Source organism: Pelodiscus sinensis, chromosome 6 (assembly GCF_049634645.1).
Source record: "Pelodiscus sinensis isolate JC-2024 chromosome 6, ASM4963464v1, whole genome shotgun sequence".
Classification (NCBI taxonomy): Eukaryota; Metazoa; Chordata; order Testudines; family Trionychidae; genus Pelodiscus; species Pelodiscus sinensis.
This window is the reverse complement of record NC_134716.1, coordinates 22,698,014-22,712,941: the sequence shown is the minus strand read 5'-3', so window position 1 is coordinate 22,712,941 and position 14,928 is coordinate 22,698,014. Positions and strand designations below refer to the sequence as shown.

Genomic DNA, 14,928 nt, shown 5'->3' with positions numbered 1-14,928 from the left:
AGTGTAGACTAGGCCTGATACACAAAAGGGCACACAAAGTCTGTTTATATAACCAGTTAAAGATCACAATCTCATATGAATCACATCAGGGTACATGAAATCTGCCTCGTGACGTGTCTGCACTGTTTTTTCCAATTTAGGTACATCTTATTTATTTATTTATTTATTTTCTGGTACCTTCAGGATCAGCTGGTAGTTCTGAAAAATTGACCTAATTCCATTAATTTTATAGATCTCTGCTGATTTACTCCAGCTGAGAATCTACCCCATTGGAATTTGCATTATTTTGGTTAGCTGCTTGATACACATTTCCTTCCTCAACTCAGCTTTCTCAGATAGACACGGGGCAGATGACCATTTTGCAGGGCTCTGGACCCCCCTTTGCCACGGCGCATGCGCAGTGAGGCCATGTGCATGCGCAGCAGCGCCACGGTGCATGCGCGGGGCTTTCTGAAGGGCGGGGCCCGGGGCGGCCACCCAGTTTGCCCTGCCCTATATCCACCCCTGGATAGACACATCCTCCATTTCAAGACTTTAGAAGATACAGTATAGTCTCAAAAGCCTCTTAAATCTTATTTACTCAATGCACAGATATTTTCTAGCTACAGTAAATTCAGGTCAGATCACTATTTAAAATCACTATCCCATCACCGTAAAATAGATCTGCCTTACTATTCTGCCATTTCTGACGGCTCTAAGCCTCATCCTTGACAGATTCACCACGTTGAATTCCTGTAACACATCCCCTCTATGCACCATCATCTCTTTTGAAGAGGAAGGTGGGATTTCTTCCAAGTGAACAGTGCTGGGATTGGAGAGCAATGAAGAGCCTGAGGAAACTGGAAGCAATGTGCCTGTCCCCCATAAGTTGTGCTTGTTTTGGCCAGAGGATCGGAAAGAGCTGCATTGACCTGAAAGCATACAAGATGGCAGATGGTCAGGCTTTTTTTATATAAGCAGATAGCTGGTCACATTGACTAGGGCACTGAAACAGCTTGTCATTAAAAGTTGGATGATTTTTCATTTGATGTTGCCGATTTGCTATTTATTCACTAGTCCTCATTTCTCTGATTTGTTTACCTAGAGGAAAACAGCTTTCAGGGATAGTATGATCTGTGAGAAGTAAAAATCTAATTACTTTAGCACAAGTAAATAAAATCAACTCCCTGCAAATCAAATGCACTCAGAGGTACCTGTTGAAAGTACCCATTTGGTCGATAGATTTTCAGATATAGTTAACTATTTGGCATTGTTTATTTTGAAATCATCTCAAAATAAGCTATGCAATTTTTGTAGCACAAATTGCATAGCTTATTTGAAGGTAAGGGTTAAGTGTAGATGCACCCCAAGTGACCATACGTATTCTGTAGCACTCTTTTCTGACCCTTACATGATTCAGCAGCAGCTGGCCTCAGTTTCACTTCACCCAGGAGCTACCAATAAGTCCCCCAATGCCCATCAAACACACCAAAGCCTCTAGAATATGCTCAGACACAGTCTCTCTTGTCCTAGTTTCCCATTAGGTTCAATCCCCTCCTTTCCTGAAGGTCTGTCTATTTTGAAGCCTCAAATACAGTCTCTCTGGTCTACCACTGGACTGAGGCATGTTTAATCACTTTCACTGTCCTTCATCTCTTCAGCTTCCCCCGTCACACAGCACATCAGCTCTCCCTGGGTGCTCTTTATTATCTTTCCCTTTGGAGTCCTTTGAGTTACTTAGCTCCTCCTTGTGGACTTGTGGTCTGTGGATCTTCAAAGCCACCGTCTTCAGAAAGCTTCCCAAAGTCTGCTGCCCTCAGGAGTCCTATCAGGAGCTCAGCACCACCTCAAACAACTCCCCAGTTATTTTGTCTCCAGCAGCAATCCCCAGCTTTTCAACTATTTCTCACACAAAGTTGAGTCCCTCTCCTGGCTGATTCTTTTTTCCCTTATAAAGCCCAAGTATCTTTCCTATTAGTGAATCAGACGCAGCCCATTGGTCCCATTGGCCTTATAAGTCACAGGTCCCTTCTTTTTCAGGCTTTGACATGGCCCTATTTCCCTCTCAAACCAGTTTTATACTGATGAAGCTCTGACTTCAGTTGAGTAATTTGGATTTACATCATTTTAACAAATAGGGTGACCAAATAGCAAATGAGAAACACATGGACATTTATTTTAGTATGGGGAGTATGTGTGTGGGGATGGAGCTAGGGTAAGACAAAGCCTCTAATACTTGGACATCTGGTCATCTGAGTTACTAAACAGAAAATGAAATGCTGCATCTTTAAAAATGACCTTTGCCAAATTAATCCAAATTCATTTTTACATTTTGATGGTTCTTGCTGTTCTGCTAGTGACAAGACAGAAGAAGATTCTCCAATCCTCAAAGCATTTAGCTGTCTAGATAATTACTTGTACTTTCCTCAGCTGTTTCCACATGAAAACACACCACAGTCAATCACTGACAAATACAACAGCATAGTGCTGCCCTATCCTGCATATGCCTAGTGCCAGCCAATGGACAGGGCAGACTCTGGCGGCCTGAGGACTGAAACCCACAACCCCCACACCAATCTCCCTTGCTCTGGAGAGGCTGAGGGATTTGGGCTTATTCAGTCTGTAGAAGAGAAGAGTAAGGGAGGATATTATAGCAGCATTCAACTGCCTGAAGAGGGTTTCCAAAGAGGATGAATAGAGTCAAGAATCAAAAGTCTCAATTCGCAGTATGGGGGGGGGGGAGCTAGGTGTAGGTTGGATATTAGGAAAAACTATTTCACTACGAGAGTGGTGGAGCACTGAAATGGGTCACCTAGGGAACTGGTGGAGATTTTTAAGGCCAGGCTTGACAGAGTTCTGACTGGAGTGATTTAATTGGGATTGATTCTGTTTTGAGCTGGGAGTTTGACTAGATGACTTCCTGATGTTTCTTTCAACCCTAATCTTCTATGAATCTATGAACTGCCCAAACTAATAGGATATTACAGAATTTAAGGGCTGGTTTCAGTTGTTAATTTTTTTTCTGACATCTTTCCTGAAGGAACGCAACAACTATTACACAAACACCAGAAAAATATTTTAATCGACCTTCAAAATAAATTCCTTTGAAAATAATGATGAATGCTAAAATCTAATATGCTTGTGATTAGCAATTTTTTTTTCTTTAATACTTGTTGCTTTCTTCATGCTGTTTTCTTTTTTTTTTTTAAATTAAGCATTTTGATTTAAAGGTAAGTATTGGCAACATTTTTTGTTGAAAGTTAGTGGCTAATCAGCCAATATTGCTTCAGATTTTAAAGATGATGATCAAAAATGAATACCTCTTTTTGAGTCCAGAATTTTCACTACAGTTTTTGTCCTGGTGCCAAGAATTGCATTCACAGGGGAGTTCAGAACTACTTCAAAGACCTCATCATCTTCCTCTAATCCGTCATAGGTAATTGCTATATTCCACGTCTTGGTTGACATTCCTACCAGAAGTAAACATTTTAATTACTCTTTAATTGCTATTTCAATCAATCTGGGTGTCAAAAAAAATATTAATTAACATGTCTACAGCTAGAATGGAATTGCCTCTGTATGCTATTGTGCTCATACCAACTGACTGGACTCCTGCTGTTCTCTCAAATAATTTTGTTCCTGGACAATGATGATTCAGTTCATGTGCACACAGTGTAACAAAAAGCTGCCTCAGACATGGGAAATGATGGATACAATACATAGATTTAGGGGTTCAGTTGCAATTTTAAAGAGAAATGTGATGTATTCTTTTTATCTCAGAATCTTGATTCTAGAGATGCTACAATTCTTTAAAATATTTAGCTAACTAATCAAAAATTGCACTTTTAGTTCTATATTTCAAAAGCCAGATTCTGTCCTCAATTATAACATCTGAGAAATTTATTGGCTTTAATTGAGTTATTTCAGATTTACACCAGTAGAAATGAGAACAAATTCTATTTCTAATTCAGAGGAGTATTTTGGTCATTAGTTGAAAGGCCAATAAATAAACATACATCAAATGACAGTATGTGATATGTGTGTAGATATATATTTACACTCACACACACAGCTTTAGAGGCGAATGCATGATAATATGCAAAGACCTTCTCTTAAACATTTCCATTAGGAAAAGTCACATTTTAGTTGATCAGACCCAGATTCCAGCATAGGCATTATTGTTAGGGAAACCTCTCGGATTAGTACTATTTTTCTGTACAAAACTGACTCAGATTTAAGATGGATATTCTGCATACATGTAGTAAGATACATATATACAGTATTATTTATTTATGCTGCCAGTATTGGCCTCCCATTTGTTTTGGTCTCCATTTCCTTTCAATTGCATCTTCAATCTGAGATTATGGGCTCTTACCCAACACACATTGAAAGTAAATACTTCTGTAACCCACACACCTAGGCTATGTCTCCACTGGCGGGTTCTTGCACAGGAATATCTTGCACAAGTATACTTGCACAAGATCTCTTGCTCAAGAAAACGTCTACACTGGCCAGAACCACATCGTAAGAATGCTGAGCTCTTGCGCAAGAAAGTGTCCACACTGGCGGGAAGCCCTTGCACAAGAACGTGTCTCCGGAAGCAAATCGGCCATGTCAGAAGGTCACCAGCAGCGTCTGTGGACACGCGCCGGACCCCCACTGGGAAACGTACTGAAAGGGACTCCTGGACGGCCATTTCCCTGTGGCTGCATGCTCACACACCCCTTTGAGAGAGCAAGAGCCAGAACAGCACCTGTCACCTCTGTTCCTGGCAAGTGCCCCTGGGCACCCTCGCTGCCACCGTCACAGCCATGGAGCTGGAGGAGGACCCCAGCCAGCAACATCCGCTCCTCATGGCCATTACAGAGGCTGTGGAGCTCCTCCACCGGGGAGCCACATTGCTCCAGCAGGAGCTGGAGACTGGGCAGCAGGTGCAGGACCTCACCACGACTGCAGTTGGGCTCGGGCAGCCGTACCCCACCACTGACAGGCGCCTCTGGAGCTACGACACCAGTGGGGATCAGTGGGAGTGCATGGTGCTGGGACAATGGGAAGACCAGCAATGGGTGCAGAACTTTTGGTTGCGCAGGGGGACATTCCATGAGCTCTGCACCTGGCTCACCCCTGCTCTCTAGAAGCAGGACACCCGTCTGTGCCCCGCCATCTCTGTGGAGAAGACGGTTGCGATTGCCCTCTGGAAACTGGCCACCCTGGACAGCTACCGCTCCGTGACGAACCAGTTCGGGGTGGTCTGTGCGGGCCCATGACACTCGCATCTTCAGGCACTCAGGCCTGTGCCACAGGCTGGAGGCGGGCACCTCGGGAATTCACCAGCGGGAATTCAGCATTGGGGATGTCAGGATGCCAGTGTGCATCTTGGGGGATACGGCCTACCCCCTGATGGCCTGGCTGATGCGGCCATACACCGGCCACCTGGACCACAGCCAGGCCACCTTCAAAAGCCACCTGGACCGGGCCCACAATCCCGTCGAGAGCACCTTTGGCCGTCTGAAGGCATGGTTTAGGTGCCTCCTGACCCGCCTGGACATGGGGGAGCACCACATCCCAGAGGTCATCTTTGCATGTCGCGTGCGCCACAATATTATTGAGGGGAGCGGGGAGACCTTCCTCCTCAGGTGGATGGTAGGTGAGGGCCAGACCTACCAGCAGCCCCACATGGCTGCCACCCGGCAGAGGGGTTCGGGTCCGGAAAGCCCTCCGGGTGATGCTGGACCAGGCCCCACAATAGGCCACTCCTATACCTCTGACCGCAGGGATGCCCCTGTGCCCCCACTTCCCGCTTCCAGCACCACCCCTTCCTGCTACCCTTCCCTCACCTCCCAATATATAAAATGCACTTGCTGTACATAAGGCATTTTTTTATTTACATGGGGAAGGGAGTGCACTGTGGGGAGGGGGGAGGAGGGGACCCTGAACTGGGAGGAGGGGGGAGAGGGAGACCCTGAACTGGGAGGGCCAGTGGTAGATAATCCAGTGGTAGACTACTTTGCATGGCGGTATAAGTTGGTGAAAATGGTGGTAATACACAAGAGCAGATGAATACACGTGGTCACAGTGATCCTCTGCTCACTCACATGTTTATCTTTGTGTTTTAACAAACCGCGGTGACTTGTGTTTATAAGTGATGTAATAAACATTTTTTATGAGAATCATCCTGTTTGTGAATGGAGCTCAAAAGTAGCAAAAAGCTTAGAAAGCACCATATCTTGCTACAAGCAACTTCACAACAAAAAACAAAAAGCAGCAAAGCAGCTCTCTATCAAAAGTTTTTTTTGTGTTCAACCTAAAAAAAAATCAGCTGATGAACAAGATAGCCCTGTTCTATCTACATCATCTAATGTTGACATTGACGACCCAGTACCAACAAAAAATTGACTTCACCACCACCACCTGAAATGCAACCCCCACTTTTTCCATTATTTTTAACAGGAAAATTGATCCCACATAGCACGTTTTCAGTTAGCATGAACATTTTCAGAAACACATCTATCGTGTTAAATGAGGAATTACTGTATTTCTTCCATTTCTGTTGTTCACTCAACTACCACCCTGCACTTCTGTAAAGGATAGCAGTTAAGCATCTATCTCTTTAGAAAGAGCATAGTAAAAATTACTTCATCTCAATTAAGAAAATAAACATTGTGTCTGCTATTTGGAGTTCTCTTTTATAAGCTGTATTAGAAGACATTCTATGGAGTCCCTCCACACAATGTAGTATTCAGACACAAATTATAAAAATGTGAAAACCCTTAAAGCTTCCATTACGCTTGGCAGTAATGCCACCTTTGTTAGCAGTCTCAGTGGAGAGGTCAAGGAATTAATGGAGATGGAGACTGATCAGTTCATTGAACAGTTTGAGTTTAGGGTGCAGAAGATTACACTGGCAATGACCCTGCTTTACCTTTTTAGTTAATGAGTTAAAAGACTTTGCTGTCCAATATGGCACCTTTCACATTTCATTGTACAATTAGAACTGATATGCCACCACATACCTGGATCAAACTGAATGAGCTTTGAGGGAGTCACAGTAAAATCCTTTCCCAATGTAGCAGACACTTCTTTAACCTAAGAAGAAATTAAACAGAGAATACCATACAATGGAAAAGCCTAATCTTTCTAAATCTTTTTAGTCTATTTAATCAAACCAATGCATTCTAATATGCTGCAAGCTACAATGGATATTCTCAAAAGCACACACAGTACTGTATGATACATTGTGACACCTGAATGAGAAAAGAAATAGGAAGAAAATTAAATCTTGCCAGTTTTAACAGGGGAGCCTCTGTTTCCCCCAAACTCCAACCTTGCCTTTGGGTTGAAAGTCATAATATAAAAGCTCATTATTTATCTTGTAATTTCACATCTCTAATCACTGTATAAGAGGAATCACTTAGCATTTTTATTCTGGGGCCATAGTTATAGCCGGCACTTTGAAACAGACACAATAACTCCCTGAAAGTGTACACTGGACATTTGGCCTGGGTGATTGGAACTGGGGTTAGCCCAGCAAGAGTATGAGCATCCTCACAGTCTTCCTGCATTATTTGTCCTCATTGTTCCTGCACTGCCCTATGTGTGTCTGGGAATATGTACCATAGTTCTGTGCACTGATATGCTCCTGGATTCTTTTCCAGTCAATAGTGTCAATTGCAGGAGAATTTGTCTGTCTCTTAGGGGAATTATGGGAAAGGAATTTGAGAATGATCAGCTCTTAAGAGATCATACTTCCCCAGTATCTGCACTGCAAAGTTAGTAGGGTCCATCCCATGATAAATTGCAGGTTGGCCTTATGCACCATTGCCTCATCAGAAGGGCCATGTACATACAAAAGCTTGGGGAATCGTGGTTCTCCATTACTTTTCACAAAAGGTAGAATTTGGGAGTTTTCACCTTGTATATTTTCTCCTGGGCTTAATTTATCTGGCCTACAAGTGTCAAAAGCTCAATGCCAACTAGACTATGATCCTCAGAGTATAAACAATTCTATCCATGATAAAGGGAAAACAGCTTTAGATACATCATTATGGATCCAGTCTTGCCCCTACAGAAATCAACGGGAAAATTTTCCACTGTGCTCAGTGAGGACAGGATCAGTTTTCAGTTAGGGCTATTTACAGCCATCAGTCTACAATTTCTCATCGAACTGGGTTGTAAGCTATTGAACAAAAACATGCGGTGCTTGCCAGAGAAACGGCATTAGCTCTAACCCTGCAAGAAAATGGACACGGCTTGAACCATATGACCTGTTTCCTTATAAAGAGCATGATTCATGCTTACCAACCCAATCAAACAGCTCCTGTAATTATAAGAAAGAAAGTAACTGCTTCTGGCCATTATTCATTTCCCACACAAATTTTGTTTTTTAACCTTACCTTCACTGCAATAAAGGCAGAGTCTATGGAATGCCCTGTTCTGGTGATTTTCAAAGACAACATTCCCACATTCTCACACACCTCATACGCAGCCTGTTGCATTTCAATTTGAGACCACCTCAGTTCCAGACTGTGGGGGGAGGAAAGAAAATCTGTGTGAAAAACTCTTGCAGTTCACAGTCATCCCCCCTGCTGGCTTTTGTACAAGTGCCATTTCTCTCTTGATTGTTGATTCAGTGAATACACACACTAAGTTTTTGTTTTCAAATCAGTAGGTTTGTTTGAGAGATTGTATTAATTAGATGTAGGAAAACCAGAATTCCAACAAAGACTTCATCTACCCACAGAACCAAATGTGAACACTTTCTCAGGGCCAAATCCTGTCTCCACTGAAGTCAATGAAAATTTTGCCATGAACTTCAGTGGGACCAAACTTTGATTCTAAGATCTGTTTGGCTAAGCCTGGCTCTCTCTCCTGCTTGATTTCACATAAGGCCATTGTTTCTTCCCTCCCTTTAGGTTTGTTTTACTGTGACCCTTTATTTCCTCCCTTCCATCTTACAGCTCTGCCTGTATCCAGACCCCTCATCTACTCAACATACCCCATTCCTGTGATCCCCCTACTCCCACAGGTAACAATGCCTGTCTTTCAAACCAGCCACCAAAGACTGCTAAATTAAAATCGTGTATAAAACTCCCCCTAGAATCAGTTAAGAGGGATTTGGGATGGACTTACTATAGAGTCACAAGCTGGGAATGGTGATGGAGAAAAACATGGGATAAGCCCCCTCAAAAGGTTGAAGATAAAAAAGAGGGTGGGTGGAGAGTCAGAGATGAAATGAGAGAATGCCTCAGCTATGCCACTTTAAATCATTATCTAGAAAGCTTCCAAACTTTTGGAGTATGACCATGGCTAGAATTATTGGATATTACCCCCTCACACATACAGGATACGTCTATACAGCAGGGCTAAAATCGAATTAAGCTATGCAACTTCAGCTATGTCAATTCCGTACCTTAAATCAAAATTGCTTAATTCAGCTTCTGGTGCTGTCTACACAGCAGGAAATTGAAGAAAGAACACTCTTCTTTCAACTTCCCTTACTCTTTGTGAAATGAGGGTTACTAAGAGTCAGAGTAAGAAGTCTTCCCTCTCAACATTAGTTCGAAATAAAAGCTTGTAGTATAGACGTGCACTATGTTATTTCGGCACAACATCAGTTACTCCAAAATAATGCTGCTGTGTAGACGTATCCTCAGAGACACACACAAAACCTTGGATACTAATGGGAAAACAAACCCCTTCAGAACCAATTTGTAAAGTCTGTAACATATGTAACATCTATATACTGGATGTAATGTTAATGCAGGGGCTGCTGGAAATGATTCTATATCAGAGGCCTAAAGGATAAAAATTGATATTGTAAATGTATGCCATAAAGAAGAACAATGAGATGTTTGCGTATTTCTGGGGAGCACTGAGACCCCCCTGGTTGCATTGGTGAGTGCCTTAAAACTTGATGTCACTTATCCATCATTCCTGTATTGAACTCCTCCTTGACAATGTTTTTACATCTTAGTTTATCTGATGTGATTTCCTGAGTATCAATCTTGTCTCTTAGGGCTTGTCTACATGGGGAAACTGACTGGTATAGCCTTAGCACAAATGCTATACTGACATAGCTGTTCTAGAATAACTCCCCCATGGGAACATTCAGTTCCAAAATAAAGATGATTTTATTTTATCCAGAATAAAAATCACTTTTATTACAAAATTCAGTGTCCATACATGGGAGGTATTTTGAAATAGCTAAAATGTACAAGAACAAATACAGCAGAATATTCTTCTACAGCTATGCCAGGAAACCTCCAATGTAGCGGAGGCTTGTGTTGCATGCGGAGAGTTACCTGGCATTGTAAAGCACACAGTATAGCACTTAAGAATAAGAATATTCACCCTCAGTGTATCTACATATCAGGAAATGTTCAAAGTCTGAACACATTGTAATTCAGCATCATTCAAATAAATGTTTGTGCTTTCATTGAAATGATACATACTTTCAAGTCACCACTATTTTTTGAGTGTGCTATCATTTTTAATTAAAAACACAAACACCTGAAGCCAAGACCAAACTCCAGTTCCATTAATTACTGTACCTTCATTCTGCCTCTCTAGAATTTTCCCCTGAATTTTTAATATGAGAAGCTGTTATTTTTGAGCTTTCTTCTTAAAATATGTTGTGCATTGGTGCTGACATACAATGCAACCCCAGAACTGACTGCACCAAAATTGGGTAAGAGGTCTTTAAATACTTAGTGGAAAATATGTACAATAATTCATCTCTGAGACTGTAAAGTGCTATAATAAAGTGCTTAGATTAGCCATATTCCTATGAGGTTGTCTACAGAGACATCTATTGACATGGTCTGGTACTGCAGTAACTTCAATCCCAGCTATTGAGACCTCCTTTCACTATCTCATGATGAATCAGTGCTCACATAGGATGTGTCTACACAACAGGGCTTAACTCGAAATAAGCTACACAAATTGAGCTATGTCAATTGCGTAGTTTATTTTGAAATTGGGAGGGTCTACACAGCACTTAGTTTGAAATAGAGCACTCTTCCTCCAACTTCCCTTACTCCTCCATACAAGGGAGGGTTACAGGAATTGGAGTAAGAAGTCCTCCAGCTTGACAGTATTTTGAAATAACTGCCTGCTGTGTAGACACCGCCTAAGTTAATTTGAAATAATGTTGCTGTGTAGATGTACCCAAAGCTCTTGTGAAATCAACCATTTCTCCTTTCTCTCCTCCATTGGGTCTGATTTGTAAACACCACATGTAAAACATCCTTTGCCATCTTTTTTACTCGCTTCAGATTAAACAAGTTGCTTGAAAACATAGTCAATCTTGTTTCTAGCCAAATACAATTTTGTTCAATAAGGCTTTGTCTGGAACACACAAAGTTAATCTGAATTAACTAAAAGCATTAATGTAAACTAAATTACTTAAAATGGCATTAAATCCCTGCATGGACATGCTTATTCTGAAATAAAATAGTCTTGATTCGTTAGCTTATTTTACTTCCAAAGCGATGCTGTCTCCTTCATTGGTTATTCTTATCAGATAATATTTTACATTAAATTATTGATTCCCCAGTCTCATATCAACTATTTTACACACACTGGATTCATGGGGTTTATCACAGGCTAAGATGAAACTTCAGTGGGTGCCTGTTAAATGTTAGCAGCACACGAGTGGGAGGCAGAAGGTTCCTATATTTTTTCCTTCGACGTATTATGCAGAACATAGCTCCTACAGTTTTTATTACCTGATGTTTTCTTTTTGTTGCTTTGGAAAGGCCATTGCTCTCAGCACAGGCTTAGAATGACCTCTAGCTGCCAGAGGATGTATATAAATCGGACAACGCTGTCCAAGGCAGTATTTAAGTGTATGGACCTTATTTACATTAAGGGCCCTTTACATTTCTCTTAAAGGGGCCATCTGTATGTGCGTGTGTGCACACTTGCACGGTCATGTACTGTGAGAAATGTGGAATTTGATCAAAAACTGGTCTTTTATATTTCTTCATTCTAAGGAGACAACAGCTTCCTCATTCTTTCATGGTCATTCATAAGGAAAATCTCTTTACTCTTTTATTCAGAGTTTCCTGAAAAAATGATGCAATTTGAATCTGAGAAAATGTATCCACATTGTTTTTTAAGTCAGCTTCACACCCACCAATAGCTTGTTTGACCTGAGGCAGAAAGAAGTCCAGTGTACAAGTCATGCACAATGTATTGAACTGTTTAGAATAGAAAATCTAAGTTACGTTTGGGGGGCCGCAGAGTTTCTGGTGGGATCTGTGACTTGAAAATCCAAACTGTCTGAATTCACCCCCCAGGATGGATTGATGACATAAAATATGATTTTGCTATTTAAATCCTTTTGGCTGAATCCTTCCTGAATAAATCCACCTGGGAAAGAGGGAAAATGTTGAGATCAATCAAAATCCAGTGAAACAAGGGTTAGCAAAAGCCACATGGTTTGGATTGATTATTATAGAACTGTCTCTTTATTAACTCTTAGAATTCTGCAATGTAGTTCCTAGATCTTCCAGAAAACTCCTCTCCCAGCAGGGCCACTGCACTATTTACTAAAAATGTCTGGCAATTAGCCAGCTCGCAGGTGACATCACATCAAATTACCTGGGTACAGATTAGCTTCCTTTGTTCAATATTTATCATTGTTTTATCTGCCATTAAGCTTATAACATGTCTGTGATTCCTCAGGGCTTTGTCCCTTTCTACTCTGATGTTTCAAGCTTCATTTGCAAAAAGCAGGTCTTAAGTAGTAGCTATGAAATAGGTGACCAAGGTGTTTAAGAATTCATCAATTTATATCTGGATACTAGTATTGGAACCTTCTTATCATACTTGAGCCTCTCAAAGAAGCCCAGAATCATAATTCAGTTTGTTCTAGCACAGCTAAGAGATTCTCTATATAGATAGGGGCACAGGGTTTGAAATCTGCCTCAGTGTATCACAAGATGTTTTAAAACCTTTTTACGCTGCAGATCTCATTTTGAATTTCAGGACAACCCAGAATTTACTCCACCCCTTTCCCTGAGGCCCTGCCTTCTCCATCCCTCCTTCTCCCCGACTTGCTTGCTGTTCCCTTCCCTGACTCACTTTCATCTGACTGAGGTGTGAGAGAGGATGAAAGGTGCAGGTTCTGGGAGGGAGTGTGCAGGAGGAGGCTCCAGGCTATGGATATGGTGTAGGAGTGTGGAGTGCAAGCTCTGAGAGGGAGTTTGCCGCAGCTTGAAGCCTCATCCTGCACCCCTCGCTCCCTCCTGCACCCCAACACTCTGGGAGACAGTTTGGATGTAGGAGGGGCCTCCAAGATGGGACAGATTGTTGGGGTGCAGAAGGGGGTACAGGCTCTGGGAGGGATGTTAGGTGCCAGCTCAGGGCTGGCACACAGGGCAAGGACGCAGGCTGCAGCTGGGGGGCGCTAATCACAGGCAGCTCCCAGTGAGCAGCACAGTGGGGCTCAGGCAAACTGCTCTGCCCGGCCCCATACTGCTCCTGGAAACACTGTCTGGCTGAGCGCAGGCACTCTTTGTACGTGGCCCCTGGAGAGAGGAGAAGAGGGAAGGGAGCCTTCATGTGCTGCACTGCTGCCTGGCAACTTCAAGTGCTGCCCCATTGGCCAGTTCTGAACTAATGGAAGCTGCTTGGATGCTGCTGGAGGTGGAAACAGCACAGACCTACCTCACTACCCCCCTCCCAGACACTGCAGAAGGGGCTGCAAAGAACGCTTGCATTCAGTCAACGGGCTGCTTCAGGGAGCAGTGCAGGGCCGGGAGGGCAGACACAGCATACCTGAGGTTGGTGATCGACTGGCAGAGGCTCCAGATCTACCAGTTGATCATGATCACTGGGTTGGTGACGACTGTTTTAGAGCATCATATGAAGAGGTTAGAGAACAATACCTGTTGTTATATTTTCCAGGTAGCCATAACGAGGGCCTCGTAAAATCTTAAAAATAACTTCATCCTCTTCTGTATCAGGGTCATATGCCTTCAAGGACCTGGCAGTAATGTAAATCCCATGTTTGCCATTTTTTAGGAGCTCTACATCTGAAGCACAACGGAGATGAACAATTTTTGGTGCAGTTTTGTCCAAATGGTCCACCTGAATCAGGATTAAAAACAACAAATGTGCATTTGTTTCACAGAACCAGACATTACCCTGAATTTTATGGAGTACACAGGTACCAACTGGCATCTGAATCAAGGTTTCGGTAATCTCTCCCACTGACCTGGTCAATATATCCTTTCCTATCCTGAGCTACCTTTGCCTCACCATCCCTAAACATATGCTGTCAGGCATTCCTTCCGTCAAATTCCCACTGTGCTTCCTGCTCCATCTACATCCCATTATCTTCCCACAAAACTATTTTCTGCATCCCCATCCATCTTCAAGCTTTCTTGTGAACAGGCAGTATGAGGCTCAGAAGCCTCTTTGCTAAATCTGTACTTTACTAGGTCTCATGTTTTGCTATACAAAGCAGTCTGAGTCACTTGATGCTAAAACATGCCAAATAATACAAGAACTTAATAATACAAGAAAACAGACACACGTAGGCCTATTGCTGACATAGATGAGAACTCTTCAAGATGAGAGAAATCGTAGACCAAAGGAACAATCATAGTATGGAGAAGAGGAACTGGGTTAGGCTAATGGTAGGCAAACGATAGGAATCTGGAATTAATGGCAAGGAAAGGATGAAAATACAGATTGCAAGCATTGAGGTTTTATCTACAATAGCACGTTTTGTCGCCAAAAACTGCCTTTTGTTGACAAAAGAAAGATCATGTTTACAGTGCAATGCTGCTTTTGTTGGAAAAAACCCCTAGTTTTGGTGACAAAAAACATCCAGCCCTGTGAGAGACTTTTGTCTTTTTCCCTCCCCTTATTGATGACAAAAAGTCAATGTAGACTCTGTTGTTTGTTTTGTTGAGAGAGCTGGCTTCTGTCAATATCCTG

The 14,928-nt window shown here is 42.3% G+C and overlaps 1 protein-coding gene across 8 annotated transcripts in view; it reads right to left on the bottom strand.

Moving 5' to 3' along the window:
- Positions 1-14,928, bottom strand: part of FREM1 (FRAS1 related extracellular matrix 1) — a 109,461-nt gene that overhangs the window by 20,238 nt on the left and 74,295 nt on the right. For 7 of the 8 annotated variants that reach the window (XR_012904626.1, XR_001367860.3, XM_006117829.4 and 4 more), the window contains 6 exons: positions 13,872-14,073; positions 12,207-12,351; positions 8,373-8,502; positions 6,993-7,065; positions 3,300-3,449; positions 673-911 (listed from right to left, as the gene is read on the bottom strand). Coding sequence is in view for 6 of the 8 variants with exons in the window: in XM_006117829.4 (XP_006117891.2) it covers positions 673-911; positions 3,300-3,449; positions 6,993-7,065; positions 8,373-8,502; positions 12,207-12,351; positions 13,872-14,073 (939 nt within the window). In the remaining 2 variants the exon portion in view is untranslated. Of the gene's footprint in view, positions 1-672; positions 912-3,299; positions 3,450-6,992; positions 7,066-8,372; positions 8,503-12,206; positions 12,352-13,871; positions 14,074-14,928 lie in introns of those variants that run through there. The other variant, XM_075931550.1, reaches the window with a different exon arrangement.